The sequence below is a fragment of the Geotrypetes seraphini genome, chromosome 8 (assembly GCF_902459505.1).
Source record: "Geotrypetes seraphini chromosome 8, aGeoSer1.1, whole genome shotgun sequence".
NCBI classification, from domain to species: Eukaryota; Metazoa; Chordata; class Amphibia; order Gymnophiona; family Dermophiidae; genus Geotrypetes; species Geotrypetes seraphini.
Window position 1 is genome coordinate 182,988,243 of NC_047091.1, and position 27,682 is coordinate 183,015,924.

Here is a 27,682-nt window from a genome sequence, read left to right on the forward strand (position 1 = left end):
AGTCTGTTATTGAGAAAGACACGGGGGAAGCCACTGTTTGCCCTGGATCGGTAGCATGGAATGTTGCTACTCTGGGGATTCTAGAATCTTGTTACTCTCTGGGATTCTGGAATCTTGCTATTCTTTGAGATTCTGTATGGAATGTTGCTACTCTTTGGGTTTTGGCCAGGTACTAGTGACCTGGATTGGCCACCGTGAGAACAGGCTACTGGGCTTGAAGGAGCATTGGTCTGACCCAGTAAAGCTATTCTTATGTTCTTACATGTGCCAAGTATAGGACAATCAAGCCATTGTGACATCACTGATGAGGTTGGCTCTTAGGCATTGGTGGAATGAGGCATTATGACATTACAATCTCAGCTCTCATTGGGGTTCCGGAATCTTGCTCTTTTTTGAGATGCTGGAATGTTGCTACTCTTTGGGTTTTGGCCAGGTACTAGTGACCTGGATTGGCCACCGTGAGAACGGGCTACTGGGCTTGATGGACCATTGGTCTGACCCAGTAAGGCTATTCTTCTGTTCCTCCCTCTGCCTTCCCCTAGTTCTCACACCTTTCCGAAGTCTCGCACACACTTTTCATTGCCACACACCACCCTTACTAATTAGGGCCCAACTGCTTAAAAGCGATAAGTCATATTCCACTGAATGTCATTTCTGAGTTATTGAGGGGAGTTATTGAGGGAGGGACATATCCACATGTGCAACACACACACATCAGTACGCCAAGATTAGGAATGCTATTCAGCCCAATTTTTGACACATCAGAAAGTAGCTAATTGGTTCTCTTCCTACTGCTACCATTATTTTTATAGCGCTGTACATTTTAACAGGCAATAGACAGTCCCTGCTCAGAGGAGCTTACAATCTAATTTAGACAGGACATTTCAGGGTTGGGGAGATTCTGGTAGAGGAAATGATACAGTGGGTCTAGGTATCGGACAGCAGTGAGGGGGAGTTAAGAGTTGAAGGCAGTTTCAGTCATCATCCTGGTGCATTATGGGGTTTGCAGCACCAATTTCAATAAGGAGGATCACGCAGTACAAATCCCACATCGTTCTGGAATTTAAAGGTCAAAACTAGACGTGGCATCTCTGATACTAGTCTGCAACTACTAACTTCACATTCTCATGGCTGAGACTAAGGCTGGAGGCTCCTCTTCCGGACAGCCCACCAGGAGAGCGGGCCCTGCAGTGGAGCAGCCCTCGGGAGCAGGGAGGCCCTTAGGGGGAAGAGTGTGGCGCAGTGGTTAAAGCTACAGCCTCAGCCCCCTGAGGTTGTGGGTTCAAACCCACGCTTGTCCTTGTGACCCTGGGCAAGTCACTTAATCCCCCCCATTGCCCCAGGTAAAACCGTTCTGAGCTCCCCTGGAAGAACGGTATAGAAAATTGAATAAATAAATAAGAGGAGGCTCAGGACAAACATAGAAACATAGAAATAGACGGCAGATAAGGGCCATGGCCCATCTAGTCTGCCCACCCTAATGACCCTCCCCTACCTTTGCCTAGTGAATAGAGCCCACGTTTCGATCCCATTTGGCCTTAAAATCAGGCACGCTGCTGGCCTCAATCACCTGCAGTGGAACACTATTCCAACGATCAACCACCCTTTCAGTGAAAAAGAATTTCCTGGTGTCACCTCGTAGTTTCCCACCTCTGATTTTCCACGGATGCCCTCTTGTTGCTGTGGGTCCCTTGAAAAAGAAGATATCTTCTTCCGCTTCAATGCGGCCCGTGAGATACTTGAACGTCTCGATCATGTCCCCCCTCTCTCTGCGCTCCTCGAGCGAGTATAGCTGCAGTTTGTCTAACCGTTCTTCGTACGGGAGATCTTTGAGTCCCGAGACCATCCGGGTGGCCATTCTCTGAACCGACTCCAATCTCAGCACATCTTTGCGATAATGTGGCCTCCAGAATTGCACACAGTATTCCAGGTGGGGCCTCACCATGGATCTATACAATGGCATAATGACTTCCGTCTTACAGCTGACGAAACCCCTGCGTATGCAACCTAGGATCTGTCTTGCCTTGGATGAGGCCTGCTCTACCTGACTGGCAGCCTTCATGTCCTCACTGACGATCACCCCCAAGTCCCGCTCTGCTACCGTTCTTGTTAGGATCTCACCATTAAGGGTATAAGTCTTGTATGGATTATAGTTGCCTACGTGCATGACTTTGCATTTTTTGGCATTGAAGTTGAGTTGCCATGTCCTAGACCAGCGCTCCAGTAGGAGTAGGTCGTGCATCATGTTGTCGGGCATTGAATCTTCGTCCGTTGTGCATTTGCCCACTACATTACTTAGTTTGGCGTCATCGGCGAATAATGCTATTTTACCTCGAAGCCCTTCTGCCAAGTCTCTTATAAAGATGTTGAATAGGGTCGGTCCCAAGACCGAGCCCTGTGGCACTCCACTGATCACCTCCGTCATTTCTGAGGGGGTGCCGTTCACCACTACCCTTTGAAGCCTACCACCAAGCCAGTTCCTAACCCATTTCGTCAATGTGTCACCTAATCCTATAGAACTCATCTTGCTCAGCAACCTGCGGTGTGGTACGCTATCGAATGCTTTGCTAAAGTCCAGGTACACGATGTCCAGGGACTCCCCAACATCCAGCTTCCCCGTCACCCAGTCAAAGAAGCTGATCAGGTTGAATTGACATGATCTCCCCTTAGTAAATCCATGTTGACGGGGGTCCCGTAGATTTTCCTCATCCAGGATCTTATCCAATTGGCGTTTGATCAGAGTTTCCATAAGTTTGCTCACTATTGATGTTAGACTCACTGGTCTGTAGTTTGCTGTCTCCATCTTTGAGCCTTTCTTGTGGAGTGGAATGACGTTAGCCGTCCTCCAGTCCAACGGGACGCTTCCTGTACTAAGGGAGAGGTTGAAGAGCGCCAACAGTGGCTCTGCCAAGACATCACTCAACTCCCTAAGCACCCTGGGGTGTAGGTTGTCAGGCCCCATTGCCTTGTTAATCTTGAGTTTTGACAGCTCATCGTAGACACTGCTGGGCATAAATTCGAAGTTACTAAACGGGTCAACTGAGTCAGCCCTTGTCTGTAGTTGAGGGCCAAGCCCCGGCGCTTCACGGGTGAAGACTGAGCTGAAGTATTCATTTAATAGTTGGGCTTTTTCGGAGTCCTTTTCCACATAGTCTCTGTCTGGTTTCCTAAGACGTACAATCCCGCCAGAGTTTTTACTTCTATCACTGATATACCTGAAGAAGGATTTATCTCTCTTCTGGATGTTCTTTGCCAGAGACTCCTCCATGTGGAATTTAGCCTCCCTGACTGCTGTTTTGACGGCTTTTGACTTGGTCAGGTAGTCTGCTCTAGAGTCCTGTTTCCCCGATTGTTTGTAAGAGATGAACGGAAAGTCTCTAGGACCACAATCGGTGTCTGAGGCCCAGCAGATATAGATTTTAACAGGATTCTTCTGGGAGGGAGTGTGTTAATTCATTTTCAGCGCCCTAGGCCCTACTGCCTGAGATGGAGAAAAAATGTGGGGAGGTGGAGGAAGTGGGGGGAGGGACCCCGCTCGAGACCCGCCGGGTTTGACACCCCCGAGGTCGGACGAACCCCCAAACAGAGTCCGCCCAAGCTCCGTCCGGCCAAAAACAGGGACAATAAACCCCCTAAACAAATTCCAACAGCCCTACCAAGGGAGATGGGTACAGATCACATCAACACCTGCTGGAGACTGAAAGAAGACTGAGGGAAATAGAGAAGGGAGGATAGTATATACTGTCCCACAGTTTTGTTTTCAGTCTCCACCTGCTGGTCATGATTGGATATATACCCATTTGTAAAGATTAACCTCTACTGGTCTGGAGAGTGCTAAAGAATTTCATTTAGATTTGACAATTAGGGGTGTAAGGCTGAATATTCACTTAGAATACTCAATATCTTTACTCTGCTCTACACACTTTTATTCAATTTTCTATACCATTCTGTCCAGGGAGCTCAGAACAGTTTACATGCATTTATTCAGGTACTCAAGCATTTTTCCCTGTCTGTCCTGGTGGGCTCACAATCTGTCTAATGTACCTGGGGCAATGGGGGGATTAAGTGACTTGCCAGGGTCACAAGGAGCAGCGTGGGTTTGCGTCCACAATCTCAGGGTGCTGAGGCTGGAGCTTTAACCACTGCACCACTTTAGACATCAAAGTGTACTAAAAGTGAGCCAAGTATAGGACAATGAAGCCATTGTGACATCACTGATGAGGTTGACTCTTATTGGTGGAATGAGGCATTATGACATCACAATACCAGCTCTGGCTATCAGAGGCTGAAACTTTGCACACTATTTATGCATTCAGTTTTCTATACCGTTCTCAACAGTTTACATGGATTTATTCAGGTACTGAGAGGAGGAGGGAGATGGAAAGAAGAAAAAGCATGGAAGCTCTGGAAGAATCCCTTTAAGTCCTGACATTATTAAACCAGGTGAAGTGGGACAAGGGAAAACCATAAGTTCACAGAAACTGTTCTCTCTACAAAAACCTTTCTCTCCCCCTGCAACTAGTATCTTATCTCTGCAGCTGATGGAAACAGTAGATTACCTGTAAAAAGATATTGCATACAATTTACCAGAAAACATGCAAGAATGAAGAAATACCCAGGTTTTAAGAAAAGTTAGCTACTGTGTCAGTGAAACTTGAGAGAAAATAACAGGTCCTGATGCTGCGGTCTGGCATCAGGCCCACCCAGCCAGATACCATGAAAAGATAAACAGACCATGGTCCGAAGATAGAATTCTCAAGAGATATCATCTACAGTGTCAGAGATATTTGCGGTGGGGAGGGGGTCTTGTGCTCGGAAGTACTAATATGGTGAGGAAACAGGTATTTCGGGGAACAGGTTAGGTCTTACGGTAAACAGAGTAAACATATAACGTGACGCAGGTCAACCAGCCAATAAAAGAATGTAACTAAGCAGTAATGCATAGGAAAGTAGCCAATGAAGATGTATCATGTGATGTAAACCAACGTGGTGTTGGCCACTAAGAAATGTATAAAAACCAGGCCTTTTGAAGGCAGAGGGGGAGAACAGACATCAGAGGACCTCTAGGCCTAGAGATCATCACCGTCTGTTACGCTATATGCTATATGATCTATTCTTGTAAGCTGTTACTGATTGATAAAATAAATATATACTTATTGAAACCAGTATATAGCGTTCGAGGTCTCATTACCAAAGTAGGCCTGACAGCGGCGTACATCAGTACTCGAGCATTTTTCTGTCTGTCCTGGTGGGCTCACAATCTATCTAATGTGTCTGGGGCAATGGGGGGATTAAGTGACATCACAATGCCAGCTCTAGTAATCAGAGGCTGAACCTTTTCACACTATTTATTCAATGTTCTCCAGGGGGACCTCAGAACGATTTACATAAATTTGTTCAGGTACTCAAGCATTTTTCCCTGTCTGCTCACAGTCCATCTAATGTACCTGGGTGCAATGGGGAGATTAAGTGACTTGCCCAGGGTTACAAGGAGCAGCGTGGGTTTGAACCCACAACCTCAAGGTGCTGAGGCTGTAGTTTTAACCCCTGCACCACACTCTCACCCCGAGAGTGTAAGAAAAACATAAGGAATTAGTAAGAAACAAAATACGTACCATCAGTTCTGTGTGCGACCTGGAGATCTGCAGTAAACATCCAAGGCCGACCCCCACAAGCACATCTGGAGCATCATTCAGGATAACATCCAAGAAACAAAAGCATCTCTACCATCGCTGAATACAGTTTACAGGCCCGGCTGATCCAGGTACAGGCTCTCAAGACCCAGAATAAGCTCTAATCATAAGAACATAAGAATTGCTGCTGCTGGGTCAGACCAGTGGTCCATCGTCTACTCATGCAGTCTACTCATGCAGCGGCCCTTAGGTCAAAGACCAGTGCCGTAACTGAGTCTAGCCTTACCTGCGTTCTTGTTTCACAGAACTTGTCTAACTTTGTCTTGAATCCCTGGAGGGTGTTTCCCCCTATAACAGCATCCGGAAGAGTATTCCAGTTTTCTACCACTCTCTGGGTGAAGAAGAACTTCCTTACGTTTGTACGGACTCTATCCCCTTTCAACTTTAGAGAGTGCCCTCTCGTTGTCCCTATCTTGGAGAGGGTGAACAACCTGTCCTTATTTACTAAGTCTATTCCCTTCAGTATTTTGAATGTTTCCACAAGTTACATATCTACTTCCACTGTACAATAACCTGGGACATTTCAAGGGAGTCTTCCAACTTTTTATGAGGACTAACTCAAGACATTGGAGTATTCCAAGGAGGTAACTTCTGGTCAGGCCAGATAATACCCAGCAGCTCTCCTAATCCTGCCACTCAAGTCCCGGTTTATTACAAGCTGAGCTGCTGGCTCCTCAGAAAAGCTCACTGGTTACCAATTTCCCATAGGATTACTTTTAAAACACTTCTTGCTTTCAAAGTCCAATCTAATCCTCCTTCCTCATTCATAGACAGATTGCTGATCCCTTATGATTCGTTACAGGGCACTACGCTCTTCCCAACAATATCTCCTCGTGGTACCTTCAGTTCATCAGTTGTTTTACGATACAACACGTAAAACCATCTTTTCAGTAACCGCACCCACACTGTGGAATGCCTGACCTCTGACCCCGAGACGAGAAAAGAATCTCAACAACTTTAAATCTAATCAGAAAACATTTCTTTTCAGAGACGCTTTTGACATCTACACCTAGTTCTCCTTAGTCAAAATTCTCTGACATTAGGCCAAGGATTAAGATTCCCTCTACTCCTTTTGTATTTCGCCTCCCCTTTCTTTTATTTTAAGCAATGTATCCTCCCCATTTGCCCTTATGTATCTTGTCTGTACTGTTTTTGATGATTTGTTCCATAATATTTAATATTTAACGTTTTTTTTAAATACTTTGTATAAATTGTAAACTAGAGAATGACATGGGGGGAAAAAAAATCTGTCCCCATCACTGCCCCGTCACCGGGCCACCGTCCTCTTCACCGCCCTGTCCCCACCGTCCCCTTCACCACCCCGTCCCTGCAGCATCCACCTTTCCCTCTGGCACCCCTCGCGCAGTCCGTGCATCTCCCTCCCTCCCCCTTACCTCCATGACACGTTTTAAGGTTTCAGTCTTGTTAAAAGCCGCCGGAGTGTTCGTGCATCGTGTGCGTGTGTGGGCGGAAGCTTCTCCGACGCAACTGGAAGTTGCGTCAGTGGAGAAGCTTCCGCGCACGCGACTGCACGTACACGCCAGAGACTTTCAACAAGACTGGAACCTTAAAGCGCCGCGAAGGTAAGGGGGAGGGAGGTAGATAGATAGATTCAGGTGGGTGGGTAGGTAGGAAGGAGGGAGGTGACCGTGCACATTCCCTCCCTTAACTGCGGGGACAAGGACCTTCAACGCTCCACGGGGAGAAAGTAAAATAGTCCCCATACCTGCGGTGAGTACCTGTCCCCCTCCACCGTTTTGGCAGGTTAGCTGCGGGTAACATCCACCGTGTCATTCTCTATTACAAACCGCAAGCGATATATCAAGACCTAAATAAACGTGAAACTATGTAAGAGAAAGTAAAATAGTCTAGAAAAGGATACTAAAAATGATCCCTCCAAAACAGGCAGCTATGGCCATCCGGGGATATCCCTGCCGTGCCAAAGTGATGTCTGAAAAGAAATCTGTAGAGAAACAAGAAAATTATAACTGGAGAGACACACGCTCTGAGTAGTCTGTCACTCACGTGGCGCAGCATTTTCGAAAGGATGTCCAGGTCTGTATCTCACGTGCGGACGTCCCATTTCTTGTGTATTTTTTAAGAACAGGATCTGCTTACATATGGCCTATTCTAAACTGCATGAGAAATGGACATCCAAGCGCTGGCTACATCTATTTTACAAACTGAAACGCCCAAAACCACGAATTGGGCAAAGCAAGGAATGTGAACATCTTTGTGACAGCCTAGGAATTTCCAGTTTAAAACCATCACCTGGAAGTCCTCAGAGTATAGGGATTGCTAATGGATGACACTCAGGGGACCCAGGTTCAAATCCCACTTCAGCTGTTTGTGATTTAGGGGGTTTATTTGTGTTTTTTTGTGAGCCCTCCCCAGGGATAGAAACATAACATAAAACTCACTTGTATACCGCAAATACCAACAAGTTCTATGCGGTTCAGAAAGATTAATATTACAAATTAATAAACATCCAATTTCTAACTTCCAAAAGATTCCCTAAAAAGATACGTCTTTAAGGCACGTTGGAATTGCTGATACGAAATTGGGAATGTGAATATATGAGTTAAATCCCTAGTCCATGAGGCTGCCTGAAAAGCACAGTTACTTACCGTAACAGGTGTTATCCAGGGACAGCAGGCAGATATTCTTAACGTATGGGTGACGTCACCGACGGAGCCCCGGTACGGACCTTTTTAACTAGAAAGTTCTAGTTGGCCGCACCGCGCATGCGCGAGTGCCTTCCCGCCCGACGGAGGAGTGCGTGGTCTCCAGTTAGGATAAGCCAGCTAAGAAGCCAACCCGGGGAGGTGGGTGGGTCGTAAGAATATCTGCCTGCTGTCCCTGGATAACATCTGTTACGGTAAGTAACTGTGCTTTATCCCAGGACAAGCAGGCAGCATATTCTTAACGTATGGGTGACCTCTAAGCTAACAGAAAGGGAGGAGGGATGGTTGGCCATTAGGAAAATAAATTTTGTAACACAGATTGACCAAAGTGTCCATCCCGTCTGGAGAAGGCATCCAGACAGTAGTGAGTAGTGAATGTGTGAACTGAAGACCAAGTGGCCGCCTTGCAGATTTCCTCAATAGGCGTGGAACGGAGGAAAGCCACAGAAGCAGCCATAGCTCTGACTCTATGGGCCGTGACAGCTCCTTCCAGTGACAGGCCGGCCCGAGCATAGCAGAACGCAATACAGGCAGCAAGCCAATTGGACAGCGTTCGTTTAGAGACAGGGTGACCTAGACGGTTAGGATCGAAGGTCAGGAAGAGTTGAGGAGAGGAGCGGTGGGCCCTGGTACGGTCAAGGTAGTACGCAAGGGCACGCTTACAATCCAGCGTGTGTAGCGCCTGTTCCCCAGGATGAGAATGGGGTTTTGGAAAGAAGACAGGTAGCACGATGGACTGATTGAGGTGAAAGGCTGAAACCACCTTGGGAAGGAATTTAGGATGGGTGCGCAGAACCACCTTGTCATGGTGAAAAACAGTGAACGGTGGATCGGCGACCAGTGCATGCAGCTCACTGACCCTCCTGGCAGAGGTGATGGCAATGAGGAAAAGCACCTTCCATGTGAGAAGTTTGAGCGAGGTAGTAGCAAGAGGCTCAAAGGGAGGTTTCATGAGGGCCGACAAAACCACATTGAGGTCCCAGACGACCGGGGGAGGCTGAAGAGGTGGTTTGATATTGAAGAGGCCTCTCATGAACCGGGAAACCAGAGGATGAGCCGTGAGGGGTTTTCCGAGGATAGGCTCATGAAAAGCAGTGATGGCACTGAGGTGGACTCTGATCGAGGTAGACTTGAGACCAGCGTTAGACAGAGAGAGCAAATAGTCCAGTACGGTCTCCACCGCCAATGAGGTGGGATTGTGTTGATGCAGGAGGCACCAAGAGGAGAACCGGGTCCACTTCTGATGGTAACATTGGAGTGTGGAGGGTTTCCTGGAGGCATCCAAAATGCGACGGACAGGCTGAGACAGGTTTTCTGGAGAGGTCAGCCCGAGAGAAACCAAGCTGTCAGGTGGAGGGAAGACAGATTGGGATGTAGCAGAGACTGATGCTGCTGCGTAAGCAGAGTAGGAAACACAGGAAGAGGAATGGGCTCCCTGGAGCTGAGCTGAAGCAGGAGGGAGAACCAGTGTTGTCTGGGCCACCGAGGGGCGATGAGAATCATGGTGGCGCTGTCCCTGCGGAGTTTGGACAGGGTCCGCAACATCAGAGGAAGTGGAGGGAAGGCATAGAGGAACCGATCCGTCCAGTCGAGTAGGAATGCATCCGGGGCCAGACGGTGTGGAGAGAAGAGTCTGGAACAGAACTGGGGCAGCTGATGGTTGTGAGGAGCAGCAAATAGGTCCACCTGTGGAGTGCCCCAGCGAGCAAAGATGGAGTGAAGAGTGGGAGGGTGTAGGGTCCACTCGTGAGGTTGAAGGATGCGGCTGAGCTGGTCGGCCAGGGAGTTCTGTTCGCCCTGGATATAGACAGCTTTGAGGTAAAGGTTGTGGGCTGTGGCCCATGTCCAGATTCGGAGGGCCTCCTGACAAAGGGGGCGAGATCCGGTGCCGCCCTGCTTGTTGATGTAATACATGGCGACCTGGTTGTCCGTGCACAGGAGAAGAACCTGAGGATAGAGAAGGTGCTGGAAAGCCTTGAGAGCATAAAACATGGCTCTGAGTTCCAGGAAATTGATGTGATGTTGACGCTCCTGAGGGGTCCAGAGTCCCTGGGTGCGTAGATCCCCTATGTGAGCCCCCCATGCATAGGGGGAGGCATCTGTGGTGATGATCATGGAATGAGGGGGTGGATGGAAAAGGAGGCCCCTGGAAAGATTTGAAGAGTTCAACCACCATTGAAGAGATCGCTGAAGAGACGATGTCACAGAGATGGGATGAGAAAGAGGATCCCTGGTCTGTGACCATTGGTTGGCGAGGGTCCACCACATGGACTGTGGAGGCCATGTGGCCCAGAAGAATCATCATCTGGCGAGCAGGGGTGGATGGTTGGAGGAGCACCTGTCGACAGAGGTGAAGCAGTGTCCGGTGCCGGTCGGCAGGAAGGAACGCTCTCATTAAGTTGGTATCGAGAAGTGCTCCGATGAACTGAAGGCGCTGCGTGGGAAGCAGATGCGACTTGGGATAGTTGATCTCGAACCCCAAGAGATAGAGGAAAGAGATGGTGTGGTGAGTTGATTGCAGCACAAGTGGAGATGTTGTTGCTTTCACCAACCAATCGTCCAAGTAGGGGAACACTTGTAGGTTGTGGGACCTGAGACAGGCCGCTACCACAATCAGGCACTTGGTGAACACCCTGGGTGATGATGCGAGACCAAAGGGTAGCACTTTGTACTGATAGTGGTGATTCAGTATCTGGAATCGGAGGTAGCGACGTGAAGCCTGATGGATTGGGATGTGAGTGTAGGCCTCCTTGAGGTCCAGGGAACATAGCCAGTCGTGTTGAGACAGAAGAGGATAAAGCGTGGCAAGGGAGAGCATCCTGAACTTTTCCTTGACCAAACACTTGTTGAGGTTCCTGAGGTCCAGGATAGGACGAAGATCCCCTGTTTTTTTGGGTACCAGGAAGTAGCGGGAGTAAAATCCCTGACCTCTTTGGTCTGGTGGAACTTCTTCGATCTGTATGGTCGTGTCGGTGGAGTCTTCTTTTTAGGCTTAATGAGGGTGTCCCATCTCGTCTCATGAGCCGAAAGTTTTTGAGTCGTAGTATCCAGAGACTCCCCAAAAAGTTCATCACCAAGACAGGGCGCGTTGGCAAGGCGGTCTTGGTGGTTCACATCAAGGTCAGACACCCTCAGCCAGGCAAGGCGTCGCATGGCTACTGCCAGAGCAGAGGCTCGGGAGGAGAGCTCGAAAGAGTCATAGATTGAGCGTACCATGAATTTCCTAAGCTGAAGGAGGGTGGAAATTTGTTGCTGAAACAATGGTACCTTGCGTTCAGGGATATATTTTTGCAGAGCAGAAAGTTGTTGTACCAGATATTTCATGTAAAAAGAAAAATGAAATGAGTAATTGTTGGCTCTGCTAGCCAGCATGGCATTCTGGTACAGGCGTTTTCCAAATTTGTCCATTGTTTTTCCCTCTCTGCCAGGAGGGGTGGAGGCATAGACACTGGAACCATGAGATTTTTTGAGAGTGGATTCTACCAGGAGGCTCTCATGGGGCAATTGGGGTTTGTCAAATCCCGGAATAGGGATGACCCGGTATAAGCTGTCCAGTTTCTTAGGGGCACCTGGGACAGTAAGGGGATTCTCCAAATTCTTATAAAATGTTTCCCGTAGAATATCATGGACGGGCAGTTTGAGAAACTCCTTGGGGGGTTGATCGAAATCCAAGGCTTCTAGAAAAGCCTGGGACTTCTTGGAGTCGGACTCAAGTGGAATGGAGAGAGCCCCAGACATTTCCCGAAGGAATTTCGTAAATGAGGACTGCTCGGGTTTGGAGGTGGATTCAGCCATGGAGGGTTCCTCATCAGTGGAAGAGGCATCCTCCTCGGTACCGAGCGGGGATTGTTCCCATAAGTCAGGGTCCCTGATGGCCGGCTCAGTATGGCGGGTTTTAGAAAGGGACTTGCCAGATCTCATGGATACGGTACCGGGAGATGAAGAGCGGTGCCGATCTCTGTCCCGGGAGGAGTGGTGCCGATCCCGGTCCCGAGACGATCGGTGTCGATCTTGGGGCCGGGAGGGGTCCTCTGCCGCGCAAGTCTGAAGTACAGGCTGGGCAGATAAGACCGGCATGGAGGTGTTCATCGGTACCGAGGGGGTGGCCACTGGCGTAGTGGTGCGAGGCTCGGGCCGGACCGGTACCGGAAGGAGCGGTGCCAACAGGGTCGGGAGCAGTTCCTGAAGCTGGTGCTGTAGCTGCTCTTGTAATTTGTTCTGGAGAATGGCTGAGATACGGTCCTCCAATGGGGGCACCGGTACCGTTTTACTTTTCTTCGGTACCATCGGTGCTGCTCTACGCTCCGGCGATGAGGAGGCCGATGAAGAGGCACTCACCGTTATCGGAGCGGAGCGCTTGCGGGATTTGCGTGACGTCGGAAGGATCGGTGTCACTGCCGTGGCTGGACGGCGCTCGAGGGAAGTGGAAGGCTTCTTAGCCGGCTTACCTGGCGCTATCGACCCCGCAGAAGGATCAGGTGGTGTCGATGTTGACGGTGCCGATTTCGGCGGTGCCGTCGACGTCGGGGTCGGATCCATAGCAGAACCGGTGCCGAAGAGGAGATTCTGCTGGATTTGTCTATTTTTAAGTGTGCGTTTCTGGAGAGTCGCGCAGCGGGTGCAGGTGTCAGCCCGATGTTCCGGACCCAAGCACTGTAGGCACCAGTTGTGTGGGTCCGAAAGGGAAATCGGGCGTGCACACCGCTGGCACTTCTTAAAACCCGGCTGGGGGGGCATGAAGGGAAATACGGCCTCCGCGAAATCAAAGCCGGAGGCTTGTATGGTGGCAACAGGCCCCGCCGGGGCCGGTTGAAAAAGAAGGGAAAAAACAAAGTTGTTTTTTTTTTTTTTTACCAATTAGAGAAAACAGAAAAACCCGAAGGGAAAAAGAGAAAAATCAGAAAAATTACGCGAGCGGGAAGGCAAAAAAGGAGTGTTCAACGGCCGTTGAAACCACATGCGTCTTCTTCGCTCCGCGGAAACGAAGAAACTGGAGACCACGCACTCCTCCGTCGGGCGGGAAGGCACTCGCGCATGCGCGGTGCGGCCAACTAGAACTTTCTAGTTAAAAAGGTCCGTACCGGGGCTCCGTCGGTGACGTCACCCATACGTTAAGAATATGCTGCCTGCTTGTCCTGGGATAAAGATAGTAATCGTTCCTGAAATTTCTTGTATACTTCTCCCTCCGCATCCACAGTGGTTAGGGGCAGAGCCGGCCCGCAAATATTAATAAACTGTGAATAATAATCAGGCCGGTTCTGCCCCTATCCCCCGCTTCCCCCCAGCTATTTTAAGCCCTGTGAGCCCCCCCCTTAAGCCTTACATGGTGGTTTAGCGGGTTTTCGGGCAGGAATGATCTTCCAACGCTCCTGCCCCGTACAGATCGCTCACAGGAAATGGCTGCCATGTGCTCCCATCGTCTCTCGAGCCATTTCCTGTGAGCGATCTGCACGGGGCAGGAGCGTGGGAAGATCGCTCCTGCCCAAAAAATGAAAGTGATTTTTTTGGTATAAAATCACGAATAATCGAAATCCTAGATACGGAAACCACAAATGCGGAAGGGGAAGTGTATTTACATCCCTTTACAGAGGGGAATGAAAACAATGAATGAGCTTTTCTAGTGTTTAGAGTTTGTAATAATAAAAGATTCCATAAGATACTCAGGAATTGAGCCTGTTAGGGCCTTAAAGCAAAAGAACCGAGCTTAAATTTAACCCATGCCTCAACTGGAAGCCAGTGCAGTCGACGATAAAAATCAGCGATATGATCACACTTCCTCAAGTTGAAAATACCTGAATGTACACCAGTTCAATAGCCTTCATCCTGGCAGGGTTCTTAGACAAAATTTATCCTTCTTCATAGTCTCAGGATGTACCATGGACATTGGAACGGTGGTAGCCATGCCGCACCCCCCCAAAAAAAAAAAAAAAAAAAAAAATTGATGGTCAGAGATCAGAAGAGATGGCTCTCCCGCCTCCCTCATCGCTCATTTTAAATCTTTGGGCAGCGGTAACAAATGAGCCTGATGCTGTTGGCATGCCCCAGAAGTTTTGGGTGTAACTCTGGACCAATGCCTAACCATGAAAGACCAGGTGGACTCCATAATCAGAAAGGGTTTTTTCACTCTCTGGAAACAGAGATCTGTTAAGTCATATTTTGATACGTCAGCATTCAGAATCCTGGTACAATCCCTCGTACTAAGTCAACTCGACTACTGCAACATCGCCTACTTAACAATTTCCAAAAAAAAAAAACATGCGACGTCTGCAGCTTGTGCAAAATGCAGCAGTCGGACTTATCTTCGGGTTAAAGAAGTCTGATCACGTAACTCCTTATTACCGGCAGCTGCACTGGCTACCGACAGAAGCACGCGTAAAGTTTAAGTTCGCCTGCTTCTGCTTCAAAGTACTCTATGGTCTAGCCCCTAAATACATAACAGACCCTTTTCACCTTCTCCACCAACAAACACAAGAGAAGCTCACACCTGAACTTCGTTTCCCCCCCAGTCAGAGGTTGCAAATTAAACAACACTTTTCTCACATCAAGCAGCATTATGGGGCAAAGACCTAAAACAATTGCTCTCGCCCTCCACTTACGAGGAATTCAGGAAGCGCCTAAAAACATACCAATTCCTGAAGTACCTGGACAACTGACCCGCACTCCACTCTCAACAACTGTTTTCTTGACCTATTTCTCACTCTCTTCAGGTCACTCATTTTGTACCTCTTGTAATCTTTTGTAAACCGCATAGAACTTCACGGTATTGCGGTATATAAACTGTTATTATTATTATTCATTCTTCAGCCATCCAATGGCTGCAGAATGAAGACTTCCGAGGAGAGAAGTCTAGGTAGTGGCGTCGTAAGGGGGAGGGGGGTCTTGCTAGGAGGGACGGCAACCCTCTTGCCACACGCGTGCCCCTTGCCTTCCCCTGTATTTTTTTTTTAAACTTCTCCTGCGCAAGGAACATTGCTGACCGCATCGGCGCTCTCTCCGACGTCACTTCCAGGTCCCCATGCCTAGGAAGTGGCGTCAAAGGGCGAGCCGACAGCGACCCGGGCTCATAGTGCTCACGTCGGAGAAGTTAAAAAGGTACGGGGAACGAGAAGGGAGCGCGTGCTGGCGGAGCGTCACTACCCTGGGTGCCTCTCGCCCTCGCTATGCCACTGGGTCTAGGGCAGAGCTTTTTGGCCACCCCCCCCACCCCAACAAAAAGCATTCCGCTGCTTATGGGATGTACGATCCAGACCCATAGCTTTGCCCACTAGCTCTACACTGTTCTGTAAGAATCGTGCCATCCGCTATCTGAAGCCAATTGTAATCCTAATCCAGCCCCTCCAGTGAAGACACTTTTTCCTCATTATTTTTTTGGTGACGGGACTAAATCGCGCGAGACAACGGCGCGCAAGGTTGACGGCGCGCCGAAGAAAAGCACTATTTTAAAGGGCTCCGACGGGGGGTGTGGGGGGGAACCCCCCCAACTTTACTTAACAGACATTGCGCTGGCGTTGTGGGGGGTTGTAACCCCCCACATTATACTTAAAACTGAACTTTTTCCCTAAAAAACAGGCAAAAAGTTCGGTTTCAAGTATAATGAGGGGGGTTACAACCCCCCAAACCCCCCACAATGCCAGCACAATGTCTGTTAAGTAAAATAGGGGGGGTTCCCCACCAACACCCCCCGTCGGAACCCTTTAAAATAGTGCTTTTCTTTGGCGCGCCGTCAATCTTACGCTCAGTTGTCGGCGCGCCGTTGTCTCGCACGATTTTTATCTATGAACCATAGTTTTACTCTTTCCTGTCTGGAGATGACGACATGTTAGTTAAACTAAACTAAACCTTAAGTTTGTATACCGCATCTTCTCCGCAATCGTAGAACTCGGCACAGTTTACAGGGCTAAGATAGAAAGGAACTCCAAAGGAGGGTTATAGGATTAAGTGTAAATAAAATATAGAGGGTTTTAGGGTGCCAGAGAGGGGGGGGGAAGTGTTACGTTTTTGAGAAAAGCCAAGTTTTCAGATGTTTTCGGAAGAGTTGGAGGGAGCTCGAGTTTCGGAGAGGGGACGTAAGGTTGTTCCAGAGCTCAGCGATTCTAAAGGGGAGGGATGTCCCTAGTTTTCCAGCCTGGGATATACCTTTTATAGAAGGGAAGGATAGTTTTTAATTTTTGGGAGGATCTGGTGGAGTTAGGATTAGAGGAATTCCAAGATAGTGGAATAACGGGAGGAAGAATGCCGTGTAGGATCTTGAAAGTTAGGCAGGCACATTTGAAGTGGACTCTGGAGATTACTGGAAGCCAGTGAAGCTTGGACAGAAGTGGTGAGACGTGATCAAATTTACTTCATAGGTCCAAAAGGGTTAATGGTACAGAGTCTGTTCTTAAAGAGAACAATGGATGATAATGGGGGAAAAAACCCCCAAAATAAAATGCAGAAATTCAGTTTAATATGACATCATGAAGCAGGGAAGTAATTTGTATGAATTAATCTAATCTAGAGGGACTTATATTCTGCTATTTACCAGTAAAATTCAATACCAATTACATTTTGAAAATCAAGCTAATAGTTTAATGATGCTTGTTATCGATGTCTGACTTAGGTGTTAATATCTATAGGATAATTCAAAAAAATACTAGTAAGGTGTTCATTTGCTAACATGCATCTAACGCAGCTTAAAATGTTCTACCGGGGATCATAAGCACCCTACAGTAACTCCGCCATGTGCACATACTAAAAATATTTTTTAACGGAGCGTGTCGGGGGCAGGGAATGGGCATTTTTCTGCTTATCCGTTAACAGGGCTAACTGGTTAGCGCAGGATTACTGAGTAAGCTTTTAGGGCCATTGACCACGTCCTTTAAAACCAATTTTAAAAAAGTAGGTGCCTGATGGGGTAGGCATGGAATCATTCCAGAGGCGCCCAAGGTCAAAGGAGGCGTGGCTAGAGGCAGAGATGACCTTAGGCACCTCTGGGCCTGATTTCCTAAAAATCAATAAATAAACTTAGGCACTGGTAGTGTAAGGCCAGGGTTTCAAAGGCCTACATCACTGGTGCCTAAGTTTTTTTCTGAGACGACGGTAGCCACAAATCTGTTAACAGCACCTAAACTTGACAGACATGCATCTGGCCCTGTTTTTCTAGGTGCTGTTTACAGAATTTGAGCCTTAATGCCTACAAAATAGGTGTTAAGTGCTCCAAGGTATATTTCTTTTCTTTTTTTCTTTTTAGTGGTTGTATTAAGCACATGGCTCTTTATACAAATTAAAAAAATAAAATAGTATCAGTCATTTTATTGCTGAAGGTAAAATGGCCTCATCGTGCAGGAGAAACCACTGCAAAGGGGTGACCCATCAAGAGCGCGCCAGACATTGACACGCCGACAATCCCACGTCAACATTTGCACGCAGGATAAATGTGTGCCGCTGCTTCTGCCGCTTTCAGGCCTTCTCCTTTGCGCTCTGAAGGGGAGTGCGGGGGGGGGGCCGAAGAGCGAAAACTGGAAGAACGGGAGTTTTCAGTGTACTGGGAGGCCCTCCCCCAACCAGGAGTGCAAGAGTTATAAGTGTAGTGGGGGGGTCTCCCCCAACCCCCTCAGAATGCAAACGGGAAGGCCTCAAACCTGCGGAAGCAGCGGTGCGCCACGGGATTGTCAGCGCACCAACGTCCGGCGCACTTTTGACGGCGTACCATGCAAAGGCGTGGAAAGGCCAGTTTTTATTGCACTTTAGTAAAAAGACCTCCGAGTCTTCAACCCTTGACAAAACCACATCATTCTGGTTGCTTCAGGTGGAATGAATCTTATTCCCGTGTTGAAGAAACTGCGCTGGTTACCAATGCAGCAAAGAACGCCGTTTAAGATTGCTGCGATTATACACCAGACACTGTATCATGACTCTCCAAAGATCTTGCAAGAATTTTTGGAAAATTATAAACCGAAAAGAGAGCTTAGATCTGAAAATGGGATGAAATTAAGTTTGGAGGGAAGAATGTCGATTCTGCATAAGAACATAAGCACGGCCTCTGCCGAGTCAGACCATGGGTCCATCACGCCCAGCAGTCCGCTCCCGCGGCGGCCCCCCCAGGTTCACGACCTGTAAGTGATCTTATACCTAAACATTCTATTCCCTAATCATTTAATATCCTGTATAGTGACCCTCTAACTATACCTTTCAATCCCCTTTTCCTTCAGGAAATCATCTAATTCCATTTTGAAACCCCAAATCGTACTCTGCCCTACCACCTCCTCTGGAAGCACATTCCAGGTACCCACCACCCTCTGAGTGAAGAACTTCCTAGCATTTATTCTGCTTCTGTCTCCCTTCAATTTTTTTGAGTGCCTTCTTGTTTTTGTTGCTCCCCGCTAGTCCCTCTCTACCTTCTCCATACCCTTCATGATCTTATAGTTTCAAGTTTCAAATTTATTCAATTTTTGATGAATCGCCTATTACAGATTCTAGGCGATGTACATATTACAATTTAGATAGAAGAAACTTACAAAATAAATACAAATTTAAAATTTAAAACTATACATACATGAGTTTGAGGAAAAGGGGTAAAAGTTACAATATTTGGGTATAGTTAAAAAAGGAAAAAACAATAGGAAGGGTATTTTAAAACCAAAGCACCATGTAAAAAATAAATTTTAAAATAAAGTTTAATATTAGTTAATATAAGTTTCTATCATGTCCCCTCTAAGTCTCCGCTTTTCCAGGGAAAAGAGCCCCAGCTTCTCTAGCCTTTCAGCATATGAGAGGTTTTCCATGCCTTTTATCATCCTTGTTGCTCTTCTCTGGACCATCTCGAGTATCAGGTACGGCGACCAGTACTGAACGCAGTACTCCAGATGTGGGCACACCATCGCCCGATACAGTGGCAGGATAACTTCCTTCGTTCTGGTAGCGATACCTTTTTTGATAATGCCCAACACTCTGTTCGCCTTCTTTGTGGCCGCTGCGCATTGTGCCGCCGCCTTCATTGTGTATCCACTAAAACCCCCAAGTCCTTTTCCAATTTGTCTTCTCCCAGCACCATCCCCCCCATCGTGTAGTTATACATGATGGGGGGGATGGTGCTGGGAGAAGATTGGAGCATCAGCGATAGCTGTGGCTGGTGTAGAATTATGGAATCCCTGCCTGGTATTTTCCGATTCCATACTGGGAGGATGAACTTTAAGAAAATGCTGAAAACGCAATTGTTTGCCAAAGCCTTCCTAGGCTAATGTTTATTCTTCTGATAATATTCTCTTTAGACTTCCCCGTCAGTAATGTACGATTTAAAGCATGTTTGTATTTCTGAATTGATGGTATTAGACTTTTTTGCATGCTAATGTGAATTGGAGTGGCTATCTATTTCACCCTAAACCACAACTATAAGAACTCCCGCAAAATTCAACTCTCCACCTTCCCCTCCCTAAAACTATGCCACTCAAAAAAATTCCTTGACAAAACCTATGCCTTCCAAGCCGCCAAACTAAACCCTTGGCTGGCCCAAATGGTCCTCAAAGCCCACAACTACCTCGACTTCAGAAAAACACTTAAAACCCACCTATTCCGAGACCAAGACCCTTAATGCTCCTTCTTCAATCCTCCTCCTCCCTCCTACCGAAACTTCTGCCCCCCCATCTCCCTCCTCTCCCCCCTTCTTCCTCCTTGCTGTTCGCAAATCTATGATCAATTTGGAATGTAACCACTTGTAATTTGTTCTAACCAATGTGAACCGCCTAGAACTCTTCTGGGTATGGCGGTATACAAAAATAAAGTTATTATTATTACCTTAGAATTGATCATGTGAATGTGGTTTTGCCTTGATTTTTTTATATTTTATATTGGGGGGATATCTATGATGTTGTCCACACATGTCTACGTTATGTGTGGAAATCGTAAGGAAACAAGATTTCATATATGTGACTTAGAAGCTGCATAGTTGTATGTGGTATATAGATTTTTTAATAAATAAATTCCAAACAATTGCAACCTGGATAGGGAAAAGTTTTAACATCCTTATTACTCGCGAGGTCCCTTCGTGCAACCTGATGTCTTGCTTCATATATCACTTTGCAGAGCCCTGAAATGCTGCCCTCTGAAGTTCTTGCCCCGCTACTCATCCACCTCTCCCCTCCCCCCACCCAACTCACAAGCCCTTCTCACCACCAATGCTGTTTCCCCACGCCAGCAGAGTCAGCCCCAGGACCGTGTTGCTCAATTCGAAGATGACGCCAAACGTCCGTAAGAGATTGACCACTTCCGTTGCTGCGGCATTGATCCACATCGCGCTAACGACAAAGCCGATGAAGGAGAAAACCTGAAGGATGACGGAAGGAAGTTTTTAAGAGCCTGCGATTCACACAATCGTAACTTAAAATGCTGCTTCTACAGTGAGCAAACCAATAAACGGTTCTATTAATTAACATTTGGTGGTGCTCTCTCACATGTGATATCAAATCAATGGCGTAGTAATGGGTGGGGAGACAGACCACCCCAGGCGCTGTCTTGGTGGGGGCGCCGGCACCTTTCCGCACTCCCCATGCTACACTTGCATCCTCACTTTCCACCCATTGTACCTCTTTAAGTCTTCATCAGTGCGAGTAACTTCTCCAGCCTGGCTCCCCTCTGAAATCACTTCTGGGTCACAAGGCCAGGAAGTGACAGAGGGAAAGGCAACGCCCACCCAGTTCCACCCATCCCCGCCCCATTACACCCCCCAATCCCGCCCTAGTCCCACCCCCTGCTGCCTGTTCTTGTCGGGCAGTTGTGCATCTGCACATGTGTGGACGCCCTGCTGCCTGATACGATATTGAGGAAGCTTTTCAAAACCCGGACAAAGTGCTGGGTTGTGAAAAGCTGTCCGGCTTTCCGGCCATGTCATCGAAAAGGAGAACCTGTACGGGGAAATCCGTATGTCTGGTAACCCTAGCCCCAGCCGACTCCTACCCTCTATCAAGTACATACAATGTAGTATCTATACATCAATATAGAGTACACAAAACTCTTCCTGTCCATCTTGGGAACTGCTTGGAGACCCCTCCTAAACACCAATTCTTCCTGCATGACCACCGGTTACAACTTTAACTTCACACTATAACCCATTACATCATGTTCTTATATTCTCTTGAACTGTCGTGTTGCGTTACCAGATGTAATAATGCAACACTGAACAAATCTGTCACACTACTTTGCGCCACATCATGTGTTGATGTCATTATGAGAAGGTCTTCCAATGCTCTCTTAAGTAGATCATTCAATACTCTTGGATTAGAGAATGACACGGTGACAAAATTCATCACCGTTCCCGTCCCCGCGGATAACCGCAGGAAACCATCTTCATGTCATTCTTTAAGGAGAGAGGGAAGAATCAGAGTATGAATGGCCACAACCACTGACCCGCAAGCTTTGCTTTGAAGAATGCTGGTGTAGAAGGACCGAGGTTGAAACAGACACTACAGAATGACAGTCTCTGGTGTCCAGAGCAGATATTGTGATGTCATAATGCCTCATTCCACCAGTGCCTAAGAGCCATTCACATCAGTGATGTCACAATGGCTTCATTATCCTTGGCTCCCATAAGAATCAGAGTATGAATGGCCACAACCACTGACCCAAAAGCTTTGCTTTGAAGAATGCTGGTGTAGAAGGACCGAGGTTAAAATAGACACTAGAAAATGACATGGGATTATTTCCCGCGGTTATCCGTGGGGACGGGAACGGTGATGAATTTTGTCACCGTGTCATTCTCTATTTTGGATCTGCAGCAGCTTAAGGGTCCAAATTCTCTTTCATCAAAGGTTTAGCACTCCACTCTTCAAAAATAAGAGGACCTAAGAGGCAACCTATAAGCTCTCAAATGTGTTGATCTCTCTTATAGACAGTATAATATGTTCTTTTGAAGAAACTAACGCATCTTACACAGAAATATTTTGGAGGTGCCTCATTTGTCGTGGTGAGGAAAACAAGGAGTGCCAAGAGAACACCGATCAGTGCCACCACTGCCCACACAGGAAACAGATCTTGGATCCTATAGAGACCATCTAAGAGAAGACAGAAAAAGCTTTTTCACCTTCGTTCAAGCTCTAAATGTGTCTAAACATCAAAAACCCAGCAGTGTCTCTTCCATTATAACACAAGTCACAGAGCCCAAATAACCCCCACATAAATTCCTTGCAGATTTTGATATATATACATACATACACACACATCTATAGATAAGCTTAGTGTTCATTTTTCTTTTATGCAGACTGTGGAAAGCAGATGACAAGAGCGAATAAAAAAAGTTGAGATATTTTGCTCAAACTGTGCTCGATACGTTTACGTAAATGTAAGTCTGAAGAAAGAGAATAATCAGGTTGCAAACTCATATTTTTACTTGCCTAAAGGCTTCATGCGAAAGATGGGGACTAATTATCATCAGACCCAACTCATCTACCTGTCTAGCTTAGTACAGGCCCTGTTGGACCTCTGGACCAACTCTACCTTCCCCATAAAAAACACAACTGGGCACCTCTTCACAGTAAAACCTTAATTCATAGGGAGCGGAATGGGGAGATGCAGGGTCTTCCTTTTATAAACTGCTATTACCCCGAAGCAGCAGATGAGGGTGGGCTAAGAACATAAGACTAGCCTTACTGGGTCAGAAAAATGGGCCATCAAGCCCAGTAGCCCATCTTCACAGAGGCCAATCCAAGTCACAAGTACCTGGCAAAAACCCAAACAGTAGCAGCAGTCCATGTTACCGTCCCATGTCTGAAAAGGGGAGCAAGAACTTGGAAATGGAGGTTTAGCCCAAATTTTGGTGGTGGTTCCTAGTTAATTAAAATCCTTTCCACTAAAAGGTGGTTTTAATTGTAAACCCAGTGCAATCTTTCTGCAGCTGCGACCCCATGATCAAGGCCAAACAAAATTATGCAACACCCTTCCCCACCCCATCCCCAGCAGACATGCACCTATGGAAAGGCTTCCCAGGTTCTGACCCAAAATGCAGGCCCTGACCCATACTTTGGGAAATTCTGTTGTAAAGACCGTCCTTTTTGTGGAAAGGGGAGGGTGTTAGTAACGATTAGGTCTCATCCTGTAGAATAATATATTACGTGATTTCTATTCCACCATTACCTTGCGGTTCAAGGCAGATTACATAAGATTTACCAGGAGGTTACAAGAATTGTAACTTTACATAAGAATTACGTAAGAATTGTCGGGACTTGAGGTGATACATGTTGGGTAATTAGAAACATTTTAGATTTGAAAGGGGTAGAGATTGTGATAGGTGGAGTTTGGGAAGGAACTGGTCGTGTTAAATAGGTTTTATGTATTTTTTGAAGAGTAGGGTTTTAGTTTCTTTTTTGAAGGTTTTGTAGTCTGTGGTCGAATACAGTAGATTGGTGATTTGTCTGTCTAGTTTTGCTGCTTTGGTGGCCATTAGATGGTCATATAGTTTTCTTCGTTTGACATTTTTGGTTGGCGGGTGTGTGAATAGTGTGTGGGTTCTCTTGTGCCTGGTTGAGGAATATGGTTCAGGTCTCCATAGTTCAGTAAGCCCATGGTTCTGAATCCACAAACTGGGACCAGGAAGAGAGTCGCAATTAAATGGCAGAAGGAGAATAAGAACATAAGAATAGCCTCACTAGGTCAGACCAATGGTCCATCAAGCCCAGTAGCCCACTCTCATGGTGGCCAGTCCAGGTCACTAGTACCTGGCCAAAACCCAAGGAGTTGGCAACATTCCATACTGAATCGCAAGGAATGGAAAGATTCCGGAATCCCAGAGGGTAGCAACATTCCATGCGGAATCCCCAATGAGTGGCAACATTCTATGCTACTGATCCGGGGCAAACAGTGGCTTCCCCCATGTATTATCATTAGATAATAATAACAACTTTATTCTTATATACCGCCAGACCTTAGCGGTTCTAGGCGGTTTACAACAAAGGAAAGCTGGACATCAGCGAATTTATACAAGTCATAGAAATACATAATTATAAGTGATAAAGACCATAAAAACTTTAAGTTACAAATCTATCAAATAATTGTATCTTTACTGATTTTCCAAAAGAGTACTAAGATGAAACACCTGGAATAATTTTACCAAACCAGTCATTCATTTTGGCTGCCTGAAAAGCGAGAGTTCTATCAAAAAATCTCTTAAAACAACAGGATTTTATGGTAGGATTTGAAAACAGATAACAAAGATTGATTTAAAACAGATACAGGCAAATTTAAATAAGACTCTTGCCTCCATCGGCAGCCAGTGCAATTCTTGGTAATAGGGATTGATGTGCTCTCATTTTTTCAGGCCGAAAATCATCCATATAGCGGTATTTTTCACCACTCGTAATTTTTTAAAGATTTTCTTATAGGCACCCAAGTAAATTATATTACAATAGTCAGGAATACTGACTGAACCAACAGGCCAACGATGGTTCATCAAAATATTTCTTAATGGTTCGGAGTTTCCATAGGACCGAGAAACATTTCTTAGTTAACAAGTATGTATGTTGTTCCAGAGTAAGGTGCCGATCTAATGTCACTCCCAAAATTTTTATGACGTGGTCAATAGGATACTCAAAACCATTCAGATGTATCAATGTATCTTTGATCTTGTCGTTGGGGCTAGCAAGGAAAATTTTAGTTTAAAGTCAATCATCGATAGTTCAATCTGATTTAAAATAGTAGATATATAATTATTTATCTCCCATGTCAGACATGTTAACGGGATAACTATGGCGATATCATCAGCGTAGATATAAAATCTAAGTTTTTAAACTTTGCAATAAATTTCCCAATGACGCAAGGTAAATATTAAATAAGGTGAGAGATGAAGGCGAACCTTGAGGAACCCCGCCTGGATTTATCCAATAATAAGAGTTTGTCATCGCTAAACACTCGGTAAGATCTTTTTCCCTGCTATGGAACTTTGGACCATTAGATCTTACTTTAGTTTTAATGCATTCATGCTTTTGGTTCAATTTTTATTCTTAAACACTCTAAACTACTGTAACTTGATTTATTTAGCTTCCTGTAAAGGATGCAAATTATCCAGAATACAGCTGTTAGACTGAAGAAACTCAACCATGTATCTTTTATCATCAGAGTTTACATTGGTTGCAAATTGAAACGAAATTATTATTCAAGTTTGGTTGTATTTGCTATAAGACACTGCATAGTTTGGTTCCTACCTACATCACTGATCTCCTTAAGTTCGTTGACAGAAAGCGCTTTGCCCGTGATTCCAGACTATTTGCTTTCCCTTCGGTAAAAGGTTGCCTTATAAAAACGATTTTTGAAGAGAATTCTTGCTTACCAGGCAGCTGTACGGGATAAGAAATTTGGTAATTTGATTTTAAGATCCGATACTTATTTTCAGGAAATTGATAAAAGCATCATCTTTGAGAATTTTTTTTAAATAGTTGAATTGTAATTCACTGCGAATGTGCAGTATTCTAGCATTGCAAACCGCACTGAACTGCAAGGTAAGTTATGGTATACACTTCCCCCTCCCTATACGCGGTTTCGGGGTTCGCAGTTTCGATTATCCATGATTTTTTTTTAGGAGGGGGGAAAAAGCACAGTTTAGGACCTTCCCGCCTCCCTACAGGACTTAAAATGTCTAGTAGAACTATAGAAATACCTATAAGTAGTAGTAGTAGCAAAATGTTATTTTTATATTTAAATGCCTCATTCAGAACATGACATCTCAAAGTAGTTCAGATATAATTCAGCATTTCACAGATCACAGAGCCCACAACAAATTCTTTACGATGCCCACCAGAAAGGTGAACCCAAGACTACCAGTACATGTAACTCTTCCACCAACTGTCTATCCAGGAACTAGAACAGCCAATAGGAGGCACTGGGGATTTTAATATACTGAACATGGTCATCAATATTACAAGAAAATTATGTTATATGTTACAAAAATATATTTTAAAAAAACTCTCCACTGTAAAGAACACCGTCACTTAGCCTCCCAGACAAGGAAAGAAAAAGCCTCGGTAACGGTGAGCCTATTTGAAGTATGGCTCTACTCAACGTACATCACTGGCATAAAAACTTTTCCAGTCTGAGTAGCGCAGGGGAGAACGCTCTGTTTCAATTATATGGGGGAAAAAAAAAAAAGGTTGTCCAATCAACAAACCCAATAACAGGCGAAGCCATCGTAGCAGACAGAAGCTGGTCCAACTTCCCAATCCTACTTTGGTCGGATATGAACCGACTCTACAACAAATACAGCCATGCCTCCAGCGAACTAAATAATTGCCCCACCTACCTGTTATCAAACGCCTCCACCACATTCAAAACCAACTTTATGTTATGGATTCAAACCACACTAACAGAAGGCCAATTCCCACAGGACTTAGGAGAGATCTTAATCACCCCAATCATGAAAGATCACAAAGGCCCAATAGATAGCCCCTCCAACTACAGACCTATCGCTTCAATTCCAATATACGTCAAAATAATAGAAGGCCTAGTCACACAATACCTCACAATCTACCTGGAAAAACATAACCTACTCCACCCCTCACAATCAGGATTTCGAACCAACCATAGTACAGAAACACTACTTGTCTCTCTTCTAGATACAGCCCGGCAACACATCAGTAAAGGAAAAAAGATGATACTAATACAACTTGACCTCTCTGCTGCATTTGACCTAGTTGACCACACCATATTACTACAGATACTCGACGCCATAGGGATCTCTGGCAAAGTTTACAACTGGTTTCAAGGGTTCCTCAAATCAAGAACCTATAGGGTAAAATACAATGATATCAAATCAGAGCCATGGGCAAATCCCTGCGGAGTTCCACAAGGATCACCTCTCTCACCTACACTCTTCAACCTCTTTATCTCCTCCCTAGGAACCACCTTAGATAACCTAAATGTCACATCCTTTAGCTACGCAGACGACATCACCATACTCCTCCCCTTCGACCCTTCAGAGCCCACCACCACCGCAAAACTGGAAACAACCCTAGATACAGTAGAAAAATGGATGATGGATCATAAACTAAAACTAAACTCAGAAAAAACAAAATTCCTCCTGCTCGAAAAAGCCAAATCTCCTACCATCACAGAACTGACAATCAAAAATACCAAATACCCAATACAACCCGAACTAAAACTACTAGGAGTCACCATAGACAGATGTTGCACAATGCAGTCCCAAATCAACAAGACGACCCAGAAAGCTTTCCTAACCATGAGAAACCTACGCAAAATCAGAAAATTCTTCAACCAAACACAATTCAGACTAGTCGTACAATCCCTAGTCTTAGGTCTGCTGGACTATTGCAACTCCCTATATCTTCCTTG

General features: G+C 46.0%; 1 protein-coding gene across 5 annotated transcripts in view; it reads right to left on the reverse strand.

Moving 5' to 3' along the window:
* The window catches only part of SLC8B1 (solute carrier family 8 member B1), a 94,753-nt gene that overhangs the window by 3,311 nt on the left and 63,760 nt on the right, over positions 1–27,682 (reverse strand). For 3 of the 5 annotated variants that reach the window (XM_033955014.1, XM_033955012.1, XM_033955013.1), the window contains exons 12-15: positions 22,280–22,401; positions 20,525–20,678; positions 7,576–7,656; positions 5,616–5,680 (exon numbers count right to left, since the gene is read on the reverse strand). In XM_033955014.1, coding sequence (XP_033810905.1) covers positions 5,616–5,680; positions 7,576–7,656; positions 20,525–20,678; positions 22,280–22,401 — 422 coding nt within the window. The remainder of the gene's footprint in view (positions 1–5,615; positions 5,681–7,575; positions 7,657–20,524; positions 20,679–22,279; positions 22,402–27,682) is intronic. The other 2 variants (XM_033955017.1, XM_033955015.1) reach the window with 2 other exon arrangements.